This window comes from Orycteropus afer, unplaced genomic scaffold, assembly GCF_000298275.1.
Source record: "Orycteropus afer afer isolate SDZICR_OR568_19922 unplaced genomic scaffold, OryAfe1.0 scaffold00745, whole genome shotgun sequence".
NCBI classification, from domain to species: Eukaryota; Metazoa; Chordata; class Mammalia; order Tubulidentata; family Orycteropodidae; genus Orycteropus; species Orycteropus afer.
In genome coordinates this window covers 257,108-283,324 of record NW_006922332.1, presented here as the reverse complement: position 1 = coordinate 283,324, position 26,217 = coordinate 257,108, and the positions used below count along the sequence as shown (strand labels likewise).

The 26,217-nt window shown below is 45.9% G+C and overlaps 1 protein-coding gene across 1 annotated transcript in view; it reads left to right on the top strand.

The window, feature by feature from the left end:
- The first annotated feature begins 554 nt into the window (after positions 1-554).
- The window catches only part of KCNK10 (potassium two pore domain channel subfamily K member 10), a 178,793-nt gene continuing 153,130 nt past the window's right edge, over positions 555-26,217 (top strand). Inside the window, exon 1 of the mRNA XM_007957406.2 lies at positions 555-606. Within this exon, the coding sequence (XP_007955597.1) occupies positions 555-606 (52 nt within the window). The remainder of the gene's footprint in view (positions 607-26,217) is intronic.

Sequence of the window (26,217 nt, the reverse complement as noted above, 5' to 3'; positions counted from 1 at the left end):
CGGGGGGTGGGGAGAAGGGGCGGGGGGCGTCGCCGGGGCTGAGGAGCGCGGCCGGGGTGGGGCGTGTGCGCTCAGTGCCGCCGCGCGAGGCTGACGTGCCCGCCCGAGCGCGCGCCCGGCGGTGTGAGCGAGTGTGTGTGTGCGGGAGTGTGTGCGCACGCCTTCAGGGGCCGCTAACACTGCAGTGGGCTTCTCCGTGGCGCCAGATCTCTGGCTGCTCAGCCCCCAGCCAGCCGGCACTACATTTGGGAACCAGCTTGGCTCTGGCGTCTCCCCCAGCTTCCTCTCTAACCACCCCTCGCTGGGCTTACTTTTCCTTTGACCCAGGGGGCCACGGCTGGCCACCCCCACCCCTCAACCGGTACAAACACCCACGCCTTCTCCAGTTCTCCCCTAAGCCAGTGTTTGCCTTCTCTGGGCTTCCTCCTCCAGCTGACCCAGGCTCCCCTTCCTCGGAAATTGTTTTGTTGCACTGCTGAACCAAGCGTGCTAAGCTCGAGGACTTTATTATTATTTGATTCTTTTCAATTCCTCCCCTTCCGGGCAACGGAGCAATGAAATTTCCAATCGAGACTCCAAGGAAACAGGTGAATTGGGATCCTAAAGGTGGGTATCTCCGACTTTGGGCCGCCCTCCATTTCCTGCATGTGCGGGTCTCCAGGAGTGGAAGGCTCTCACCCCTGGCAGCGAGTGTCCTCAGACCGGGATCTAGCACTTGGGAACTGCAGCGGGGGTGGGAGGAGCGCGGAGGCAGCTTGGGTTCCGAACCCAGACAGTGCTTGTCATTATCACATAATCATTGTCCTTCCTGGATGGTTTTAAAATCTATTTAAAGATACACCAAGTCTACTGTTTGGCTTGACGTTGCGTCAAGTGTCGGTATTTGCTTTTGACTTTGTGCACCTGTGTGTGTGTGTCCTTTGTTTCTGGTGATCTTTGTCTCTCTGGCAGATGGGTGGGGTGCCTCCCCTTGGACCCAGAGTCGCGTCGCCTGCCCCTGTGCCCTCAGTGGGAAAGGTTTCCTGGCAGCAAGTGGAACTCGGATCTGCAACAGCCGCCCCTGGGGGTGGTCCTTCTCTCAGGGCGTGCGGAGTAATGGAGCCCATGGGGGCCTCTGGAGTCATAGCTCAATCTTAATGCCAAACCTGGAAGCTAGTTTGGCACAGGTCGTAGTAGGAAGGGGAGGAGGAGTGGCTTGCTAGAAGGGTGGGGCTGGCAGGGGCTGAGGAGGGGACATTGCAGTGTGCCTGCCGGAAAAGTGGTGTCCTTCTCAAGCACTTAGGAGTGTTGAACGACGTTCCCTGGGCGCCAAAAGGGGGCGATTAAGACAGATTTGGGTGTTCCCAGCCTTCGCCTCCGTGCCTTTAATTAGCATACAGATGTTAAGGCTCCTCCGGATATCAGCATGGGAGTAGAGCAAGTTGCAACCCAGCGTCCAGTTTTGACAGGAATCTCTTTAACATTTGTCTTAGCTCATCCAAAGGCTGAGCTGGGCTAGGCAATGCCCCTGTGTACACTGAGGCTGAAATTAGTTTATTTGGCATGTGTGCTTAATGTTCTTTATAAGTGCATGTCTTCTTTTCTGTAGACTGGAGAAGAAGAAGCGCACTCGTGTCTTGACTAAATGTCGGTTATTTGAGAAGAGAGATATTGCCTTTTTTTCTTAAACTGAGGTTGTTACACCTTAAAAACAATGCAAACCTTCAATTTTTTTTGCCTCTAATCCAAAAATGTGGTGACATGCTGTGTCTTTGATTTCTTTTCAATCCCATTAAAACATATTTATTGAAAACCTACTGTATTACCATAGCAAGCACCGTGTTACCCGCTGGGGACACAGTCAGAGCAGGGCAGGCAGGAGCTCTGCTGTCTTGGAATTTCCATGACGGTGATGGACACGAATCAAGTCCAGCCCAGAGAAGTGCATGCTTACAAGTTTATGTCTGCCCCAGGAAGGAGAAGATCAGAGCTTCAAGCAGGTGTCCTACAGAACAGATTGGGAGGACCAGGAGATGGGTGTGGTCAGGGAAGGAGCTGACACCTGTACTGAGACCTAGAGGCTGAGAAGGAGTTAAGGGACTAATGAGAAGAAAGTGTTTCAGAAGAGGGAACAGCAAGGGCCAAGGGCCTTCTGTAGGAGGGAGCATTATCTATGACGAACCAAAAGGAAGTCTCCATGGCTGGAGTGGAGAGTGAGGGAATGTGTATTTTGAAATGTGGTTGGGGTGGGGAGTGGAGGGGTGGTCCACAGTGGTCAGACTGCAAAGGGTTGTGTTGTTGGGCTGGGATGGGATGAGTGGAGGAAGGAGTGTAGTCTTTATCTTAAGTCCATGAAGGATTTCAAGCAGAGGAGAGACATGATCTAAACTAAGTTTGAAAACAAGTGATGTGTGGCTCCCATGGATATGGGGGACCAGATACGATGGTGGCATGGACCATCACAGCGGCACGGAGATGGAGAAGTGGATGGAGTTGGGAGTTGTAGGGGATGTGAAGTCAATGGGCTTTGTGTGAATGAAAAGTGCAGGTGAAGGAATTGGAATGGCTGGGCGGTAGCCAGGGCAGAACCAGGCTTGTGGCAAGCTCAAGGACTTGTTGAGAGGGAGATGTCTGTCGGTGTTTTCATCCCTTCTAAAGGGTTGGGATCTTCAATGAACTCAGGTGTGAAGAGAGGTGAGTGGGGAGAATTTTATGAAGCTTGCCTTGGCTTTTAAAGTATGTTTCTGTATATGATCATCATTCTAAATCTTCATGTCACAGTGATACATATAGCCATCAATATTTCACAGCTTAGCATGGTGACAAAACACACAGGAAGCATCTACAGTCACAGTGGAATGGGTACTGAAAATGAAAAGACTCCAATAAAAATAGCAACATTTAATAAGCAACCATTTTATGCCAGGTGTTTTATGCACTGTTTTATTTTACTCTGAGAATATTTATCTGATGATATAAGTGTTATTGTCTCTGCTTGACAATTGCCACGGTGACACTATGAGCTGCCTTCCGGGAAGATTCTCTGCCTTCACACATAATAGCTCTTGAAGGTGGGTGTGGCAGTAGTCTTTCTAGCCACAAAGCAGAAGCAAGAGTGTGGAAAGTGAGGATGGCATATCTCACACCTGCCTAGAACTATATGCTAGGCATTGGTCTATGCTTTATACATATTAGTTTAGTAAATTCTCACAGAAAATTCAGGAAGAAGATCCTATCCTAATTTTAAAGACGAGGGAATGCAGGAACAGAGAGGTTGAGTCCATTGCCCAAGGTCACACAGTTAGTAGGTGGTGAGTTTGGAATCTGGGCTCTCAAACACTCCTCTTATCTGTGTGTCTTAAGTAATTGGGATTGTTGTCTCTTGTCTGGTGAGGCTCCCAGAGTGCAGGGACTGGAGTAGATAGAAGGAGGGGAGAGGGAGAAGGGGGGGGGGGGGAAGAGGGGAGAAGGGACGGTGAGAGGGGACAACGAAGGGGAGGAGGAGGAGTAGGAGGGAGAGCAATGAGACAGTGATCAGCGTTTCCCCTCTCATTCCTCCCTGCACTAACCCATCTAGCCAAATAATATCTCCACTTCTACCTCTGATGGGCCTGTCTCTGTCACTTAACAGATTTTGAGTCAGTTCTTTGGTGATTTGAGTTTACACAGACCAAAGTGTGTTTAGCAGGGCAGAGATGAAGAGGAACCAGTATTATAGTGAGACGGTTGCATTACCTGGACTGTAGGATTTGGGTATTAAACTTGAACCTTCAGGCGGAGATGCTCACAGGTTGTGGGAGGAAGTTGTCATTATGATGTTGTGCTTCCAGCCCCATTACCTGACAGTTTAATAGCACAAAATGAAGGTGGTTTGGGAACAGATTGGTTTTGATTGCACTTGGGTGAGTGAAGGAAAACCCTGTCAAGAGGTGTAAAAATAGACCTAAATGTAAGACGATTATTTTCTGGTGGGCTGTGGCCTATCTCCATACTTAGAAAAATAAGCCTTAAACAGAGTAACTGTGTAGGACCTGCTCTAAAGGAGATTGAGAGAGTACACTTAGGTGCGTTTTCAATAACTGAGATCACTTGTTGATGATTTTCTGCTTAAAATTGGGATGGACTTGCTGCTTATGTATAAAAACCAAAACCAAACCTACTGCCATCAAGTCAGTTCTGACTCATAGCAACCTCCATTGGGTTTCCAAGGTGGTAAATCCTTACAGAAGTAGATTTCCCAGTCTTGCTTCTGTGGAGTGGCTGGTGGGTTCGAACCTCCAACCTTCAGGTTAGCAGTCAAATGCCTTAGGCACTGTGCCACCAGAGCTCCTTCTGCTTATGTATGTTAACCAGTAAAAAGCCGAACGAGGTGCTAGGGAATTGACTCTGATGACAGTAGAACTGTGCTCCAGAGGGTTTTCAGTGGCTGATTTTTTTAGAAGCAAATCACCAGGCTTTTAGTTCCAAGTGCCTTTGGGTGGACTTGAACCTCTAACCTTTTGGTTAGCAGCCAAGTGTGTTAACCATTTGCACCACTCAGGGACTCCTGTGTATGTTAAGGGCTTTTAAGAACCAATAAAATCAGCAAAACTTGACGCAAACAGATCAATATGTTGTAAGAAACTCTGGATTGTGGGGCAAAAGAATTAGCTGTGTCACTAATTAGCTGTGTGACTTTGGGCTGCTCATTTAACATCTCTGGACTTCGGGTTCCTCTCATGGGTGGAAAGAGGTCATTGATGTAGACTCTGCCTACCTCTTTGACTTTGCTCAGTTTCTTCTTTTGATCTGGTCTCTGGTCCACTTAGCTTTCTTTTGTTCTTCAAATAGATCGAAGTTGTTCCTGTCTCTGGGCCTTTTCCCTTGCAGTTCTCACTGCATATCATGCTCTTTCTTACATGCTTACATGGCTGGCTCCTTTCCGTTGTTTAATACCATCTCAAATGTCACCTCGTTAGTGTCAGCTTTCCTGTTCTGTCTGAAGACCTCTCCTGTTCTCCAGCCTCATCCTTCTCTATTATGTCACCTGCTCACTTGTTTCCCTGACACTTGTCAGGACCTGAAACCGTCTTACTTTACCTCACGTGTCATGGTCGTGTTGGTTGCCAGCCTCCCTCACTAGCATGTGAACTTCGTAAGTAAGTCTGTCTCGGCCTTGTTTACTGCCATAATCCCAGGGTGCTGGAAAGTGCCTGGTGCACATATACTCAGTCACCCTTGGTTGAGTGAATGGATGGGTGGTGGGATGGACTGGAGAGTATCTCTAAGGTTTCATGCATCACAGAAATTCCAAGATCCTTCTAGCTATGAATGGTAAAGTACAAATAAGGAGGAAAGAAGACTATCCCTGAACAATGGGATATTGGACACAAAACAAAATAAAACAAAAAACCCAAAATCCAAACCCATTGTTGTTGAGTTGGTTTGGACTCATGGTGACCTTGTATATTATGGAGTGGCTCTGCTCCATAGGGTTTTTTATGGCTATGATTTTCATGGAAGCAGATGGAGGTCTTTCTTCTGTGGTTCTACAAGGTGTGTTTGAACCACCAACCTTTTGGTTAGTAGTCAAGTGCAAACTGTGCATTGCCCAGTGTTGTGGTTCCCTAGTGCTGCTCTGACAAGAATATACCACAAATGGGATGGTCTTAACAAACAGGAGTTTATTCTCTTACAGTTTGGAGGCTTTAAGTCCAAGTGAAAAGTGCCAGGCTCCAGGGACTGGGTGAAAGCCCGTCAACCTTGGGGTCCAGCTCTGCCTCCTGCGCCCGGCCCACTGGAGCTAGAGGCGTTTCTTCACTCAGACAGCTGCTGGCTGCTGAGGCTGAGAAGCTCCAAGGTTGACAAGTAAAAAGGCACAGTCCTGATGTTACCAAACCACACAGCAGGCCATTAACTTAAGTCCATTGTAAATCCCAAGGTCGGCAGAGCATAGCAGGCTGCTGAGCAACGACACGGCTACATGCAGGATCTAAGTGTGCCATAGGCTAGAGACCATTCCCAAAGCTGCTGCTTGTATATGGGAAGCAGACCACATACGCAAAGACAGCTACTCAGCTGCTCCCAGTAGATTCCACATGGAGTTGATTACCAGTCATCAATGGGAATACTACATCCTGCAGCCCAACCACTCAACCAGGCCCAGCCAAGCTGACACACAAACATAACCACCACACCCAGAGACCTGGGGGTGTTGGAAAGGGCAACATTCCCATTTCTTTGAAGACTCTCAACAATTCCAGGCCTCCAGAGGACAGTTTCCTTCTTTCCACCCCTTTCAGCAGAAGTAAAAAGTCTGATGGAGGCTGGGCTGATCTAGTCTAATACAGATATGATCGGTGTCTGATAAATTACTAGCTTCACTTGCACTATCGGAGCATTTTTAGGTATTTTAACCCAGTTAAGACAGAGGCAAAGCCATGGAGCACTAGCTGGATTTTTTTTTTTTTTTTTTTTTTTTTAAGCTGTATTTCTGGTGCATAATTTAATGTGAAATTCTTGAGAGGCCCCCACCATAAGTGTATAGCACCTTTCAGTTTACAGAACACTTTTTCCAAATGATCTCATTTGTTTTTTAAACAACCCTATTTTTGTACATATTAGAGTTTTTGATTTACAGATGAATAAGCTAAGATGTAGCTGAGGGTTAATGACCAGCAACCAGGCAAAGCGGGCCCAACTCAGGTCTTTGGAATTTTTAATTTAAGTTATTATACTAAATAAGTATATATTTAAGGAGTTCTGGTAGTGTAGTGCCTAAGGCACTTGACTGCTAACCAGAAGTCTGGTGGTTCAAACCCACCAGCCACTCCTCCGAAGGAAGGTTGGGCAATCTACTTCCGTAGTGATACCGCCTCGGAAACCCAAGGAGGGGTTGCTATGAGTCAGGTTTGACTGGACAGCACATAACAACAACAACAGTAAGTATATATATGTAGCACCACATTTGTCAGTTCACATTTTTCCATGTACAGTTCAGTGACATCAATTACATTAATCATTTGCAACTATAATATACTAACTAGTATCATAACTAACTAGTGTCTGCTGTCAATTTTTTCTTCACTGTAGATAAACAAGACTTCCTAAACATGCCTCCCCCTTTCTCCCTCCCTCCCCCTCCTGGCCACCACTAATAAACTTTGGTCTCTATACATTTATCTGCTCTAGATACTTCATCTAAGTGAGATCGTACAATATTTGAACTTTTGTGACAGACCGTTCACTCAGCATAATATTTTCAAGGTTCACCCATGTTGTAGCATGTATCAAGACTTTGGTTTTCTTTATGACTGAGTAATATTCTATAGTGTCTATACACCACAAAAGGAGCTCTGGGGTGCAGTGGTTAAGGGATTTATTTGGCTGCTACCAAAAGTTCAGTGGTTTGAACCCCGTCAGCCACTCTGTGGGAGAAAGCTGAGGCAGTCTGCTTCCATAAAGATTTATAGCCTTGGAGACCCTATGCGGGTTGCTATGAGTCAGAATTGACTAAATGGCAGTGGGTTTTGGTTTGATTTTATATGCACCATATTGTAATTATCTATTCATTTGTTGGTGGACATTCAGGTTGTTTCCACCTTTTGGCTATTGTAAATAGGGCTGCAGTGAACACTGGCGTAGGTGTATCTGTTTTGTGTTGCTGTTTTCAGAGTCTGTTGGGTGTACAGCTAGCAGTGGCCAAGTCTTTGGAGTTAAGTCCAGAGCAATTTGCCTGAAGTTCTTTTTCCTTTGAGGATTCTTGTCCAGTGCACACAAAATCACTCCTTCTTACCCTCAAGTGTATTCAAAGAGATTCAGAGGCAAGTCTCTGCTGATCAGTGAGTCCTCAGACAATAGCTGTGTTTAGCAGGTCTTGCTTGGGCAGGCTGACACTTCCCCTTTCCCGAGAGTTCAGGTGAAGGTCCTTGGACCCCATTTATGCTCCGACAGCTAAAAGGAGCTTTTACCCCCTTGTGATTGTGAGGTGTGCTCAACTTGCAAGGTTGCTGTAGTGCTGTCTTTATTAATGTGTCTCCAAACACACATTTCCTTAACTTAGATTTTTTGGAAAGAAAAGAATCTATTTTTGATTTAATATACAACTTTCAGGAGATGAGCATTCCAAAAGGGATTAATAATGTGCCAAATGTACCATCATGACCCTAGAAAGTAAAGAGTAAAGATGTTCCAGAGATAGTCTGGGCCAAGACTTGGCTCATCATTCTTTTCCAGCAGTGTCTTAGGGGAACCGCACTATCCTTTTGACAATCCCGAGATCATTGGTTGGAATTAAGGCTGAGCAAGTTGACCTTCCTATTCCACACCCTTTCCAGAACATTTATGTGTTGTTTCATGTGAACATCTCCTTAAATCAGATGCATTTAAAAAAATATAATCCATATCTTTCCCCAAATCGGGAAACTTCAAGCACAACGGAGATAGGCTGTAACATGTGTCTAATGAGGAACAGTACTAGTGGCTGGCTGTTGGCAAGAAGATGTTTTAGAGCTAGTGGACTCCTGTGTACTTTTGGCCCATAGCTAGAGTTTAATGATAAAACAGAGTGAAGCCATTTTACTGATTGGCAAGTAGGGGTTTTCAGTTTGGAGAGCTTTCTTGGCTGTGGCAGAAAGGTGAATAAAATGATTATCTTCTGCTGTCCTTAGATTCTTTTATAAAAGCCCCTCACTAGATGACCCAGACTAACTGAGAGTTGATTCGGGATCAGCTCTGCATGTCTTGGTTACAGAATCTGCCCACACATGGTACCAAAACACAGCTGCCATGTTGGTAACACCCACACTGCAGGTTTTTCTCTGTAAGAATTATAGTGGTCAAAGGACTTAGTCATTCTCTCCAAGGAGACTTTGCTGTTTATCTGTATAAGACTCATTACCATCACCCAGAATGGGGAACAAAACCCTCATATTTACTTTCTAAATGTTTATTTGTGGTTTGTGAACACAGGTTGAGGACCCCCTCCCACCATGAGTACTATGAATTAAAATAAAGCTTGAATTACTGATCTTCCATCTAGGGTGGGAGTAGGATGAGGGCCAGAGCCATTAGCATGGGAGGGTCATCAGGAGAATTACAGTCTCTTCTTTGGCTATTCTCAGAGCCAGCGGAGTGGGGAGACTGGGAGGCAGTAAGATTTCAAGGAACCCCCATTTCTGTACTGCCAATCACTTGTGGCCCTGTTACTCTCCCTTTCCCTGGAGGGAACTTTGAAGCCTGGTGGAATGATGGGAAAACATAGGATTTGGAGAGTTAACTGCTATCATACATAGACCCGTGATCTCAGGGAACTTTTCCTCCCTCATTCCTTTCTTCCTTCTTTTATTCATCCATCCAGCCATCATTTATTTCTGATCTCCATGACCATGTCTTATTTATTTATATTGTGATTTGGGTGAAGATTTATAGAGCAAATTCACTTTCTATACAGCAGTTCACATATACTTTGTCTCATGTCATTGACCACAGTTTACCACAATGTAACAGCTCCCCACCCACTTCCTCCCCATAGTTACCTCTTCCCAGTGTCCATCCCTCCATACTCTCCTGCCCCCTGAGCTGTCTCCCTGTGCACAAGCAGCCCTTCTTTCTCAATGATTGTTCTCTCCAAGAAGTGTATCTACTTGAGATAAATGTTCAACTCATATGCCTGTCCTCTGCCCGGTTGGAAACCACAGTGTGGGTTTAATTCCAGATCTGAAGGGCAGCTAGGGGCCATAGTCTCAGTGGTTCCACCAGGCTCTATTGGACCAGCAAACCTGGTCCCCACCTTTTTATTTTTTCCTCCAAATGATTTTTGAGTTTTGTTCCACATTGTTCTCCCCCTCTATCAAGGATCTCCTACATAGATCCCCTTCCAAGTGGATGACAGTGGTAGCTGGGCACCATCTAGTTCTTCTGGTCTCATAGCTGTATAGGCTGCAGATCAGATGGTATACCAGTCGCTAGGACTAATTGTTTCCATGAATTTTGGTTTTCTTCATTCTTCTTTGCTCTGGACGAGGAGAGAGCCATCATTGCATCTAGATAGCAGCTTGCTAGCTTTTAAGATCCCAGTCGCTACTCACCAAAGTAGGAGGTGGGACAATGTTTTGTATAGTACGTTATGCCAATTGAGCTTGATGTCCCCCGCAACTATGTTCCCAAGCCTGCAGATTCAACTTCTCGGTCCCTCTGGGTAGCTGGCTGTGACCAATTAGTGATCACAACCTTACAACCTTGCCCCTTGTCAGCTCTACTATACACCTGGGAATTCTGATCATTCACATAAATTTATAGGACTGTTGTCTGCCAACCCTATATATGTTCTTGGATACACTCCCCATTTCATAGACATACCTAATTATTTAGCCTGTCCACCCATTTATCCATCCATATACCCATGTTTGCCTTCACTGACAACACAGTACTCTATGTGCAAAAGGGTTCATATTTGTTGTCTGTACTTCCTGTGTACCTCTCTATGTCTTTCTCATCCTCAATGGTGCCATATTGGTCACTCACATTTGGTACATTGCCCTTCTCTTCACCCAAATCAATATTTATTTCTATCTATCTAACAGTGTTCCCTCCCCGCCCCTCCCACCCCTGGTAACCAACAAAGAAAATTTCCTTCAGTAGATAAACCTTTCCTTAACTTTTACAATAATGGACTAATACAATATTTGTCCTTTTGTGATTGACTTATTTCACTCAGCATAATGTCCTCCAAGTTCATCCATGTTATGCAGTGTTTTGCAGATTCTACATTATTCTTTAGCGTTGCATAGTATTCCATTGTGTGTATGTACCGTAGTTTGGTTATCCATTCCTCAGTTGATGGACACGTAGGTTGTTTCCATCTTTTGGCTATTGTAAATAGTGCTGCAATGAACATAGGTGTGCATATATCTGTTTTTGTCATGGCTATTACTTCTTTAGGGTATATACCTAGTAATGGAATGGCTGGGTCAAATGGTATTTCTAATTCCAACTTTTGAAGGAATTGCCATACTGCTTTCCACAATGGTTGTACCATTTTACAGTCCCACCAGCAGTGTATGAAAGTCCTAATCTCCCCGCAACCTTGCCAGCATTTGTTATTTTCTGTCTTGTTGAACTTAGCTACTAGTGCTGGAGCAAGATGGTACCTCACTGTTGTTTTGATTTGCATCTCTCTGATAGCTAATGATCATGAGCATTTCTTCATATGTTTGTTGGCTGCTTGAATATCCTCCTTGGTGAAGTGCCTATTCATGTCTTCTGCCCATTTTTTAATTGGATTGTTTGTCTTTTTGTTATTGAGGTGCTGGAGTTTTCTACAAATTCTAGAGATAAGTCCCTTGTCAGATATGTTATTACCAAGTATTTTTTCCCATTCTGTAGGTTCTCTTTTGACTCTTTTGGAGAAGTCTTTGGAAGCACATAAAAATTTAATTTTGAGAAGGTCGCAATCATCTGGTTTCTCTTCTGCTGTTTGTGCATTTTGAGTTATGCTTGATAGTCTATTTATGTCATATATTAGGGCCCTTAAATTTGTCCCTAGATTTTCCTTGAGGAACTCTATAGTTTTAGGTTTCACATTTAAGTCTTTGATCCATCTGGAATTCGTTTTTGGGTATGGTGTGAGGTACAGATCTTGTTTCATTTTTCTGCAAATCATGACCATGTCTTAACCTAAAGATCTTAATTTTTTTTTCTTCCTCCTGATGTGGGAGGAGCATTGGTGGCTCAGTGGCAGAATTCTCCCTTTCCGTATAAGAGTCCTGGGTTCAATTCCCTGCCAGTGCCCTTCAGGCGCAGCTGCCTCTGGTCTGTCAGCGCAGGCCTGTGTTTTGCTGTGACTCTGAACAGCGTTCAGTGGAGCCTCCAGGTGAAGATGGACTCGGAAGAGAGGGCTGGCACTTCTGCAAATCAGCCACTGAAACACCCTGGGCATCGTGCTGCTCCAGCCTGCAGTTGATCCTGGGGGAGGTGGTGGGCCGGGCAGCCTTTTGTTCTGTGGTGCGCAGGGTCACCGCGGGTCAGGGACTGATGGGACAGCAGCCAACAACAACAGCAGCAACGACAGCCACAACAACCTGATGTGGGGGCATTTGCAGTGTTTGAAAGTTGTTTGAAGAGACAACCCAGATTTGCTCAAGTGGTAGAGAACCTGGAAGTCACAGGTTCTTGGCAGAAGGGCCTAAGATGCCAATATTTATAATACTGGCATACAAGATAGGGACAATTTTAATACCAGGGAAATGTGTTTCTTGTGTGTTAAGCAAACTTTTAGGTATCCAAATAATAACAGATCAGATACTCATTTTAGTATGATAAAGATTAATAGTGTAACTTACCTGGTTTACTATGATATGAGCCTGAATGCTGAATTGAGATGTTTGGTGTCAGGTGTGAGGTTTATGTGACAATTGAACATTCACTCTTTTTGGCATATGAGGCAGGAAGGCGGGCTCCAGATGTTTCAGAAACATTGGTGGGAGGAAAAGCTTAGAGATGAAAAGATCCACTTCATTAACTTATTTTTTTTCAGTCTGCAAATTGAGGACTGTCTGTTGTTAGTCCATTTTAGCCACTGACCATCCTGGGTGAGCCCCTCAATTCTACTGCTTGAGATAGTTGCTTTAGGCCAAAGGCATTCATTTCTCATGGTGGAATTTGAGGCCATATGGGAAGTTGTTATGGTAGATGTGGTTTAGCATATAACCAAAACAAAAAAAGCATTGCTGTTGAGTCAATTCTGACTCCTGGTGACCCCATGTGTTGCTGAGAGAACTTTGGAACCAGAGCGTTTCCTTGGCTGTAATCTCTACGGAAGTAGATCATCAAGCCTTTCTTCATGAAACTGCTGGACGGGTTTGAACCACCAACTTTTAGGTTAGCCACCGACTGCAAACAACTTGTGCCACCCAGGTATGGTTCAGCAAATTCATCCTCAAAATAACTGTCGGCAATAGGATCCCTGGACCAGATGTCACTCTGTATAGCATAGGAGCTTAGGGTGGGGACACTAGCTTTAGTGCTGCCTTTGCCATGCCACCTCATTTACCTCATACAGAAAAGAAGGAAATTGGGCTGTTGATCACTAAGGTCCCCTCCTACTCTGGCATTCTAGGTTGCCTGAGTCCCAGTTCAAGCTACACCACTTACTAGCATGATCTTGGGCAAGTTGCTTCAACTCTCTGTGACTTGGTCTCCCCATCTATAAAATGGAGATAATTCCAGCCTGTAATTCCTTTGTTATGCAGATCAAATTACATGATATATTCAAAGCTCTTAGAAGAATGCCCAAGCATCCCAAGGGCTCCATGAGTGGTACCTGCAATATGTTGTCATCAGAGTTCCAAGATATATTCTATGAAGTCAGGATAGGCTTCAACTCCAGTATCTTGGGAAGCATCCTGTTGCCACTCCAGGTCATGGGAGAGTGACTCATAAAGTGCCTTCCCTCCTGAGACTCTCCTAGGCTCCTCAGTATTTATTTTTTGATTGTTATTAGCTACTGCATGATGCTGCCCAGACCGTTGTGATCCATAAGGTCTTCATTGGGCTGATTTTCACGGGTAGATTGCCAAGCCTCTCTTTCCACTCTGTCTTAGTCTGGAAGTTCTGCTGAAACCTGGTCAGCATCATGGCAACATGAGAGCCTCCACCTGACAGACAAGTGATCGCTGTGCAGGAGGGGCATTGCCACTAATTGAACCCAGGTCTCTCACTTGGAAGGCAAGATTTCTGTCACTGAACCATCGATGATCCCCATTCCCACCCTCACCTCCTGCAGTATGCTTACTCACTGCCCTCAAATCGGGTCCAACTCATAGTGACCCCTCCTTGGGTTTCCGAGGTGGTATCACTACGGAAGTAGATCGCCCAACCTTCCTTCCAACGAGTGGCTGGTGGGTTTGCACCACCACTGTTCTGGTGAGCAGTCAAATGCCTTAGGCACTATGCCACCAGAACGCCCACAGTATACTTAGTCCAAGGTTAAAAAAACCTGGCCTGTTGTGGGCAAATCAGAGACAGACCAGAGAAAGTATGTGATTTGGAATCACGATACTTGAGTATGAACCACTGTTATTCTACTGATTTTATGAGCCGTTTAAATTTGGGCAAGTCACTGAAGCTTTCTGAGTCTTACATTTCTCCTGGGTAAAAGAAAGATAGCAGTGACACCTACTTCACAGTTTCTGAGATGATCCAACCAACCAACCAACACTGCCATCGAGTTGGATCCGACTCATAGCGACCCCTCCTGAGCTCTATTAACCTCTAGACCAGCATTTCCCAAAGTATGTTACCTGGAACATAAACTAGTCTCATCAGATGCTCTAAGGAAAAAATGGTTTCCTAGTCAAGTTAATTTGCTGAAAGATGCATACTCATTCTTTCCTGGTGAGTCATCTTACACATTAGCATGCTATAAGTCAAGTTGCTGTGCAACAAATAGACCCAACATTTAGTGGCTTGAGTCAATGATAGACATTTATTATTCAAAATTTCTGTGAGTCAGGAATGCTGGGCCAGCACAGCTGGTAGTCTTGCTAGGGGTCTCTCATGAGGTTGTGGCCAGATGTTGCAGCGGCTGCTTTCATCTGAAGGCTTGACTGAGGCTGGAGGATGTGCTTCCAACATGGCACACTCGTCTAGCAAATTCATGATGGTTGTTGGAAAGAGGCTTCATTTCCTCCCAGCGTGGAGCTCCTCTTGAGTATCCTCACGACATGGTGGCTGGCTTTCTCTAGTATAAGTAATCCGAGAGAGAACAAGGTGGAACTGGCAATGACTTTTATGACCTAACCTCAGAAATCATACATTATTACAACCACTGCCACAATCTTTTTACTACCTATGAGTCACTAAATTTGGCCCACATTCATGCTGGAAGGCTGATTAAGCTCTCTCTCTCTCTTTTTTAACAAACAAACAAACAAACACATTTTATTATGATTTGGGTAAAAGTTTACAGAGCAAATTGGTTTTCCATTCAACAATTCATAACACTGTGTTTTGTGCCATTCATTGCTATCCCCACAATGGAACAGCACTCTTCCCACTCCCTCCCTGTGTTTACCATTTTCATTTGTCCTTCTTTCCTTCCTTCTGAGCTTTATTCTTGGACAAATGCTGCCCTTTTGATCTCTTGTAGTTGATTGTATTTTTCTCACTGTGAAACCAGAGCTTGGACAACTCATGTGTCTTCTCCTCTTGCTTTTATGGATTCAGAGGAGCTCTGGTGGTGCAGTAGTTAAGACATTCAGCTGCTAACTGAAAGATGGGCAGTTCGAACCCACCAGCCACTCCATGGGACAAAGATGCAGTCTGCTTCCATAAAGATTTACAGACTTGGAAATCCTAGGGGGCAGTTCTACTCTGTCCTGTAGGGTTGCTGTGAGTCTAGATTGATGGCAGTGGGTTTTTTTTTTTTTTTTTAAATGGATTCAGTGACTGAGAACCTAGCTTCCTTGGATAAAACCAGAAAAACTGGATGGTTGAGTGCTAGAAATGTGGGGGGGGGGAGTGGGGAGTCTGCTGTGTGTCTGTTGTGTTTCTGTAATGACAGCAGGCCACATGTCTGGGTGAGTGAAATGCAAGCGAATGCAGCGGAGATGGCAGGGACGGGGTGACTGTGGGTGTTACGTGCAGCACCTAGTGCTAAGTCACCCTTGGAGGACTGTTAGCTTGCTGTGCCATGTTTAGAGTAAACTTTTTTTTTTTTTTTCTAATATCTTGTTGCTTTTTCCATAAACTCTTGAAGAGAAAATGATTTCCCGGAAGCAGGATGCATTTGGTGCCTTAGACGGTCCCACGTTTCCAAAGATGACCGCCTGGCTTATTTATTCTAATACAGTTTCGGAGCTTCTGTGTCCTGGGAAGAGGAGAGTGGTGAGGCTTCTCATGGACTTGGGAATGACCAGACGCAGTTGTTGTTGAACAATTCACTGCCCACATTAAAATGGCAAAGAGAGGGCCTAAGGCATGGTGGGAGTGGATTGAATGAGGCTGCTGAGGGCCTAGTCACATTCCAGAGCCAACTCTCATGGAGTCTGTAACCATAGTAACTAAGGGCCGAAAAATTCTCAGGATGCAGATCTGCCATTGCACCCACCTTGTGGTTCTGCTGTTTCTTCTCTCTTCTTTCATCCAACTGTCCTTCTACTATCTCACCCCTGCACAATGGGACTGACTTACAGGGTGGTGTCTACCTTGGTGATTTTCATTTCTGACTAACCCTACACTTCCTGTGGCCCCATTTTCAATCCTTAGGCCCACATCTGATTCGTTATGACCTAGATGAAGCCACACATGCATCATTTTCTCAGTTTTTCCATTTTTACTATGAAAAATTAGACATTAGTCATGTAGCGCACATATGTATTCTAGATTTAGTTGTAGTCGTGCTTAAGGATGATGGCCCGAGGTACTCATTGTTTCCAGTAACATCCCTGCACTCACAGGCTGATTGAGATCGTGAGTTTTTGACGTGTTGTAAAATAGCAGAGAAGACCTATGTGGTGCAGTGGTCTTCGGTCAGGAGCCCCTGACTTTGGTACTGCTGGAGAGCGAGGTATGGCATGGTGGCATGAGGTGGGCGACAGTGAGATTATGCATGGTAGTAGGTCCTTGTAAGGAGTTTTATATTTTTCCTGAAAAAAATAAAAATAAATAAAAACAAAAGCACTGAATGATTTGAGGTAGGAAAATGACACATTCAGATTTGTGTTTTCAAGATGATTTAAGTCCCTCGTAAATTGATTGATAAAGGAGATCTGGTGGCATAGTGCCTAAGGCATTTGACTGCTAATCAGAAGGTTGGCAGTTCAAACCCACCAGCCACTCCATGGAGGGAAGATTGAGCAGTTTACTTCTGTAAAGATTTGCCACCTTGGAAGCCCAACAGGGGTTGCTATGCATCGGAATTGACTCGATGGCAGTGAGTTTGGTTTTTGTTTTTAAATTGATTGATTGACTGATTCAGTCAATCAGTGTTTATGGAAGATACCTCTATGTGCCAGGCATCATCGGGGTGAGGGACACCCCTGGGATATCCAGTCTCTTCTTTCAGGGAGCATAGGGTGAAAAGTGAGTTTTAGGCAGGGAAAAGTTTTTCTTTTTCTTCTTTCCTTTTTTTTTTTGGTTGCTATATATCACATAGGGAGTTCTGGTATCATAGTGGCTAAGGCACTTGACTGCTAACCAGAAGGCTGACGGTTCAAATCCACCAGCCATTCCTCGGAAGGAAGATGGGGCAATCTACTTCCGTAGTGATACTACCTCGGAAACCCAAGGAGGGGTCACTATGAGTCGGGTCTGATTCGACAGCACATAACACCACCAAAAACATATATCACATAAAAACTCCAAACCACATCCACTGCCATCAAGTGGATTCTGACTCATAGCAACCCCATTGGGTTTCCAAGGCTATAAATCTTTACAGAAGTAGATTGCTTCATCTTCTTCCTGAGGAACAGCTGTGGGTTTGAACCGCTGACCTTCTGGTTAGCAGCCAGAATGCCTTATCCACTCTGTCACCAGAGCTCCTACATATCCTGTATGGAAGGTTTCTTTCTTTCTTTTAATTTTTATTGTGATTTGGGCGAAAGTTTACGAAACAAATTGGTTTTCCATTCGGCAGTTCATATACATTTTGTTTTGTGACATTGATTACAATGCCCGCAATGTAACAGCGCTGCCCACTCTGTCCCTGTGTTAATCTTTCGTATCCCTTCCTGCCTTCCAAGAGTTTTATTCCTGGGCAGATGCTGCCCTTTTGATCTTGTATGGTTGGTTGTTCTAAGGAGTGCACACCTCTCTGGGGTTACTGTTCACCTTATAGGCCTATCATTTGGCTGAAAGTTGAGCCACGAGGGTGAGTTCAGTTCCAGGTCTGAGGAGTGTCTAAGGCCAAGGAAAAGTTTTTCTTAACACCTTTAATTTACAGCTACCAATTCCAAACTTGTGGCTGCAAATGGGAAGTGTATTTTAAAGCAATGACCATTGCATTTTAAATTTTTATTAATTAAAAACAAGAGTCCCTGAGTGGTACAAACAGTTAATGCACTTGACTGCTGACCAAAAGCTAGGAGGTTTGAGTCAGCCCAGAAATGCCTTAGAAGAACAGCCTTGTGGTCTGCTTCTGCAAAGCACCCATTGGCAACACTGTGGAGCGCAGTGCACCTCGGGCACACACGCACTCGCTGGTATTGACGTGCCATTAATTAAAATAATCTTATCCTTGGCTTTGTTACCCAGCCCTCGATTCTGAGATAATTTGCATATCTGGCATTGACAAGTCAATACGCCAGAAACTATGTGTCCCCATGTTCTTTTGCACTTCAGATGCCTTTCTGAAGCATGGGGCTGTCAGTCCAGCATAATGGGCCTAATAGAAATTGCCATGCCCCCTCCATGCCTGCTGACTCTTTGTTTCTGCTGTGCTGTGGGGCATTGTGACTTGAAGGGTATTTCTCCTTGGACTGTAATGGGACCCCCTGGGAGTCGCATCCTTAGAGGCCCCAGCTCAGAAGGCTTCACAGAGGCCTGTGATGTGCCGATCCCTTTCTCTGGCAGGGTGAGAACATGGCTTGCTTAGAAGCATGAATGCCTGCTCCGTCTGGCAGTAATCTCAACATTCAGCCTCTGTTTCTAAAGACAGGCGGAACAGACAGCCACAGGGGGTGGGATTTGAGGAGCTCTGTATGTCCCTCTCTGCCGTCGACCCAAATCGCTCCTTCCCAGGCCTATCAGGATGCCTAAGTCCCTATGACTCTCTTCATTGCAGTCTTTCATTCATCACTCTAATTATTCCACAAACATTTATTGAGTCTTGCAGAGGGGGCTAAGCACTAAACACAGAGAGATGAAAAAGACACGAGTCTATCTGTTCCCAGAGAACTCACTGTCTAGCCATGGAGACAGGTGCACAGTCAGGTAATTATGACATATGATTGTAAGTGCTTTGATAGGGTTATGGATGAAAACATCATCTCCAGAACACATCTCGTTAAAATGCAAATATATTCCCTGAGGGTTGCATGAAACAAAACAAAGCAACCAGTTGCTGTAGAGTTGCTTCTAATTCTTGGCAACCCCTCGTGTGATACAGTGGGGCTGCTCTACCGGGTTTCAAGCTGATTTGTCACAAGTCAGTCACCAGGCCTTTCTTCCCAGGTGCCTCTGGGTAGACTTGAACCTCCTGCCTTTTGGTTGTCAGCCAAGCTCATTAACTGTTCGCACCGCCCAGGAACTCCGAGGTAACATACTAACTCTCAACCATCCATCAGTACAGCCAAGTTCATCAGGTTTCTGTGGGAGAGCCATGAGGGCATGGGGCCAATATATATATGTTGATGGAGTGGTGCAAGTGGGGAAGAGAAAGATCCAGAACCGGAAACATGGTCTGGAATAGGCTTTGGTGAGGTGTTATAGGGGGCAGACTGAGGGGCATAGTACTGCTAGGATTGTGTGATGGAGGTAGGGTGGGATGGAGGTGCACAGGTTCAGGAAAAGGAGACAAGGTGCCAGGAAGAGAGGGGAAGGCCACTGGGAGCAAACTCCCACTTGTGTAAATGTTTCCCTAGGTTATATACCCTGTTCCCATTAAACTCACTTCAGAGGTTGAAAGGGACCTTTGAGATACGTAAGCCCTCTCCTTTTCAGAAGACAACACTGAAGCACAGAGGGGTCAAGTCAATTACCCTTGGCCAGGCAGAAAGAGGGAAAAGTCCATCCTTGAACCCTTATCTGCTAACCTCTGTTATTCAACATTGCCTTTCATGGTGTGGTAGTTAAAGTTATGTGTCACTTTGGCTGGGCATGGTTTTGAGTGGAGGGCCTGCTAGATGTAGTTATTCCCCATGATGAGACTGGCAATCAGCTCCATGGTGGAATCTACTGGAGCAGCTAAGTAGCTGCTTTAGGATGTGTTCTGCTTCCAGTATGTAAGCAGCAGCTTTGAGGAAAGTCTTAGCTTTTTGGCACATCTGGATCCTGCATTTTGCTGAGTCTTCATCTTGGTGGCCTGCCGTGTTGTCTGCGGATCTTGAGGTTGTTTCTGGACTTGAACTAGTAGCCTGCTGTGTTGCTTGGTAATTGTGGGACTGTGCCATTTTACTTGTCAACCCTGGGTTTGTCAGCCTCAGCAGCCAGCAGCTGTCTGTGTTAGCAGAAGCCTCCAGCTCCAGGGGGCCAGGAGCAAGAGGCAGAGCTGAAGTCCAAGGTCGAGGGACTTTCACTCAGCCCCTAGAGCTGGCACTTTGATCTCGGACTTCTAGCTTCCTAAACTGTAAGAGAATAAATCCCTGTTTGTTAAAGCCATCCCATTTGTGGTATTTTCTGTTAAAGCAGCACTAATTAACCAAGACACATGGTGATGTCAACAGGTGCTGCTGTCTTTTTTCCTTACCCTGGAGACGTCCTTTGGGAAGAAGAATTAATGTAGTGCTATAGGAGCTCTGGTAGCATAGTGGCTAAGTCACTTGCCTGCTAACCAGACGGTGGTTCAAACCCACCAGCCACTCCTCGGAAGGAAGGTTGGGCAATCCTACTTCCGTAGTGATACTGCCTCGGAAACCCAAGGAGGGGTCGCTATGAGTCGGGGCCGACTCGATGGCACATAACAACAACAACAACAACAACATAGGGAGCTCTGGTAGCATAGTGGCTAAGGCACTTGACTGCTAACCAGAAGGCTGGCGGTTCAACCCCACCAGCCACTCCTCGGAAGGAAGGTTGGGCAATCCTACTTCCGTAGTGATACTGCCTCGGAAACCCAAGGAGGGGTCGCTATGAGTCGGGGCCGACTCGATGGCAAATAACAACAACAACAACATAGCTTCACTGAGGAGCTTTGGTAGCTTAGTGCCTAAGGCACTTGACTGCTGACCAGAAGGCTGGCGGTTCAAACCCATCAGCCACTCCTCAGAAGGACGATGGGGCAATCTACTTCTGTAATGATACTGCCTCAGAAACCCAAGGAGGGGTCGCTGTGAGTCGGGTCTGACTTGATGGCCCATAACAACAACAACAACAACATAGCTTCACTGAAGTAGCTCTGGTGGTGTAGTGGGTAAGGGCTTTGGTAGCTAACCAGGTTGGTGGTTTAAACTCACCAGCTGCTCTGTTGGAGGAAGATGAGGCAATCTATTGCCCTAAAGATTTACAGCCTTGGAAACCCAATGGGGGTTGCTGTGAGTTGGAACTGGCTCTATGGCAGTGGGTTTGGTTTGGGTTTACAGTTCTACTGAGGAGCCCTAGTGGTACAGTGTGTAAGTGCTCAGCTGCTAACCAAAAGTCAGCAGTTTAAACACACATCTACTCCATAGGAGAAAGATCTGGCAGTCTGCTTCTGTAAAGATTAGAGCCTTTGAAACCCTATGGGGTAGTTCTGCTCTGTCCTGTAGGGTCACTGGGAGTTGGAATTGACTCAATGGCTGTGGGTTGTATAGCCCTCCTAGACCCAAAGGCATATTGGTTCTGAGATTCCAAAATAAATCCTCAGTAAGCCTATCACAAGTATGGATGCGAGTATCCATCCAGCCTCTCGGAGAAAACATCCCTTCATTGGTTTGGTGAATATTTTCTGAGTGCTGCCTTTGTGCCAGGTGGTGTTCTGGGCTCTGGAGACCCGCAAATGAAAGGCAGAATCTCTGCCCTCATGAAACTCACCTGCTAGCCAAAACGCAGCATCTCTTTCAGATATCCTGGTTGACTTCTTCTGTGTTTTAGAGAACTGTTTCAGGCACACATCTAACAAGTTGTTAACTGCCCTCAGCCCAGTCCTCCACAGTGGTGATCCCATCACCATGGAAACACTGCCTGGTCCTGTGTGATCCCCATGATGGGTTGAGGATCCGACCGTTAGGATCCATGGGCTTTTATTGGCTGATTTTCTGGAGAAGATTGCCAGGCCTTTCTTCCTGGTCCATCTTAGTTTGGAAGCTCCACTGAAACTTATTGATAGCAACATCCAGGCTTCCCCCGACAGGTGAGTGGTATCAGCACGTGAGATGCATTGCCTGACAGTCAAACCTGAGTCTCCTGAATGGAAGATGAGAATGCTTCCTCAGAAACACCAATGCTCTTGTCCCCATCTGCCAAGTAACCACCACCCATCCACTGCCATTGAGTCAATTCTGACCATAGGGTTTCCAAGGCTGTAAATCTTTATGGAATAGATTGCCTCATCTTCCTCCCACAGGGCAGCTTGTGGGTTTGAACCACTGACCTTGGTTAGCAGCCAAATGCCTTAACCACTGCATCACCAGAGCTCCTTTTTGACAAGTAGGAGGCTTAGAAAACTCTTTATAATAAGGATGAAAACTCTGATGTCACATTGCTCTGCAAAAAGTGTTTAATTTGATAATTTAGTATGAAATGAGTGTTGATCCTGCTGAAGGCTGCAGCATTCTGTTAGGAAACTCAGTGATTTCAAAGGCGGTCTCAGAGCTGTCTAGTTTCTGGTTAAATTTTATTAAGAGTCTTCGTTAATTAGGACTCTGTGGCCTCTGCCTATATCCCTGGGACTAGACTAGAGTCGGAATCTCCCCTATGATGATGATATGTAAGTTAATCTTTCAGGAGTTGCAAGAGTCCAAAATGCTAAGTACTTAAATACACATACATGTATACTTGTCTCTCTCACTAGGAGATGGAAATTGTTTGAGACAGAAGATTTCCAAAGTTTCTAAACATACATGTTTTCTAAATAGGGGTGAATTGGGGCTTCTGTTCATTAAGAGTGGGCAGGGTCTTTGTGGCATCTGGGCTCCACAACAGAGAATCCAGGCTGCCAGCCTGGTGGCGAGGGCTGAAGGATGTAGCGGCTGGTTGGACTGGCTGAACCATTCCTCGAGAATACAGGAGGCAGTGACACTCTAACTCGGAGTCTGAGGCAGGGTTGAGGGTGAGAACACACTTCCACTGCTAAGTGTCTGAGCTGAGTGGTGGGAGAGGCCTGTAGGAGCCATCCCACTGGCAGCTACCAGAAGCGTCTGCTCTATTTTAAACTGGGCCTCGTGAGTGAGGGAGTCCCTGGGTGGTGAAAATGGTTAATGTGGTGGCTGCTAACAGAACGGTTGGTGGTTCGAGCCCACCCAGAGGCACTTGGGAAGAAAGGCCTGGTGATCTGCTTCTGAGACATCGGCCGTTGCAGATCCTGCGGAGCATCCGTGATTACTAGGGGTGTGTGCGGTGGTTGTGGGAACTGCACTGGATGCCACTGTCAGAGAGGGTGACACCGAAAGGAACCAAGGTCTGTGGTGGCAGGTGAGCCGGTGCTGCTGGGGGAGGGGCCGCCAAGGAGACATGCTACCTGCCAGTCTGGGCAGAGAGGAGGGTCTCCGCCTTGGCCAAAGGGAGAGGGGAGTAGCTGCAGGAGCCACAAAGGGGGAGTGGGCAGGGGAGGTGGGGCCCTGCAGCGTGGTGCTGAACCCTCCACTGGGCTGGGCTGGGCTGTTCTGCCCATGGGTTGTGTGTGTGTGTTGTGATATTGTGGGTTGCTGCACTCCGTGACAGAAGCCCTGGTGATGCCACTGTGGAGCACGGTTTTACTCCGACACACATGTGGTCACCATGAGTCAGAATCCGCTGGATGGTATCCTTTTTTCCTACCCCGTCTTTGCGTCTCATTTCCACTCCCCTGCTGGTGCTTTCCTTATCTCCTAAACAAACTACTTGTGCTGAAGTCTATCTGAGGACCAGCGTCTGGGAGTGGGGCTCAATTTAAGACACATGGTAAGATTTATCCTTCCCTTGCCTCTCTGCATCATGCCCCAGCCAGCGAACTTTGATGGCGGGAGAGAGAGAGGCTGTGGTACGGTGCCCTGAGATGTTCAACTTCTCAGGCAGGCTAAATGGCTCTCAGGGGACACAGTCTACAAGCCAATCACCAGATGTCACCAAGACATCATCAGCACAAATCCCAGTGCTGGTGGGTGCTCCATAAAGCATGAAAAGAGAGGTTAAGGCTTGATCGGATCTGTCCTGCATCATTAGACCATATTGTTTCCATAATTCCCTTCTCAGAAGAAGACAGCATGAAGTATTTCTTAACCCCAGCACAGCAAGACTCCATTTCAGTTTTGTATATTTACTAAACATTTGTGCCAGGCTCTGTGATAGATACTAGATGTTATTAAGATGGTTTCTGCCCTTCAGGAGTTTCCATCTGGTAGCACAGAGCACCAAAACTATGACATAAGGCATAATACATACTCCAGAGGAGAGATTGAAAAGTTCTATAGCAGCGTGAAGAGGACATGTTGGGAAGGACTTCACTGTGGACAGAGTGTTTTAGATAGGTCTTGAAAGACCTTCCATGTTTCTCGTATCTCATACATCACTAAAAACAAAGAAAGCTATTGGTTGGAACAACTTCATCTCCTCCCTGTACCCACCAGTCCTGCATGTGTTCATTTATGGATGAAGTGTATCTGCTCCTGTCGAAGGTCAAGTTTTCCATTTATGCTGGTAATCTTACCTCTTTGCTTTCTTAAGGACTTCGCTCCTTTGATTCTGTCTTCTCCTGAACTGTCAGTCTCTCCCTTTTGCTAGACTATTCTCATTAGCATATAAGCATGCTTCAGTATCTCCCATCACCTCCCTTCATCCCATCTGCCCTCCAGCCACCCCCTGACTCCCATATGCCTCTTCACAGCACAATTGCTGGAAAAAGTTGTCTACAGTTGCTGTCTCTGTTACTCACCTCACATTCTCTCTAATCCACTCCGCTTGGGCTTCTGCTTTTAGCAAGGTCTCCAGTGGCCAATACCATCACCTTTCTGTTTTTTCTGTGTTAAGTATCAATTAGGATGCTTGCAGCTGTATGTTGCAGAATGTCCTACTAAAAGTGGCTTACACACGGTGGACATTTCCTGGGAAGAGAGTTATTGTCTCACTTAACAAGGTGGGTCCCAGTTGGCTCAGCTGCCTTGTGATGCCATCGAGGACCCAGGCTTTGTTCAGCTTCCTGACCTGTCTTCCTTCTCATGTTGGCAAACACTGCCTGGATGGTGGGAAGAGGGCTCTAGATGTTCCAGGCATTATGTCATTGAAAAGCAAGAAGGAAGGTGAAGTGGCCTTTTTCCTATGATTCTCCTTTTATTGGGAGGATATTTTCCTCTTGAAGTCCCATAGTGTACATTCCTTATATAGCAACCCCTACACCAATCACTAGGAGCTCTGGTAGTGTAGTGCCTAAGGCACTTAACTGCTAACCAGAAGGCTGGCGGTTCAAACCCACCAGCCACTCCTCAGAAGGAAGATGGGGCAATCTACTTCCATAGTGATACTGTCTCAGAAACCCAAGGAGTGGTTGCTATGAGTTGGGTCTGACCCGACGGCACATAACAACAATACCACTAACAATCACTGGCAAAGGGGAATGGAGTTGGTATTAGCTTGGACCAGTGGAGATTGATCCTGTGAGGCTGTGAGTGGGGTTCACCTTCCTTGAACATATTGCCATTTAACCAGCATTTAAGTAAAATAGGGGTTCTGTTAGCATCAAAAGCGAGAGCACCTGGCAGTATCTGCCACGTCTTTCTTCACACCCTGCACAGTGTTGACGTCCAACCTTTCCTCCTTTTAGGATTTCACTCCTCCTGCCTTTTGCTTTGTGATATTATTTTCTCTGGATTTTCCTCTGACTTTCCTGGGTACTCCTCAGTTTTCCATTGTCTCCCTGTCCATTGCTCTACCTCTAAATAGTGGAATACCGGTGCACTTGGACTTGAGGCACCTCTCCCTACATGATGTCATCAGCCCCTTAATGCCATGTATATGCTGTCACTCCTAAGAGGGTATCTTCAGAACTTGTACATCCTGCTTGACGTTTCCGCTCACGTCTAATGGTCATCTCAAGTTTGCAAAGACCAGAATGGAACTGTTGATTAATTTTCCACCCCAAACCTGCTTCTCCCCAAGATTTTCTCATGTCAGCACACTGTTCCACCATCTCCAACACACCAGTTGCCATCTAGTCGAATCTGACTCAGGGTGACCCTGCGTGTATCAGAGTAGATAGAACTGCATTCCAAGAGGTTTTCCACAGCCGGTTTTTCAGAAGTAATCACCAGACCTTTCTTCCTTGCTGTTTGAGCCCCTGCTGAGAATTTGCCTTTCTACCCTACATATGAAGGCTGGCGGTTCAAACCCACCAACCACTCCTCGGAAGGAAGGTTGGGCAATCCTACTTCCGTAGTGATACTGCCTCGGAAACCCAAGGAGGGGTTGCTATGAGTCAGGGCTGACTCGATG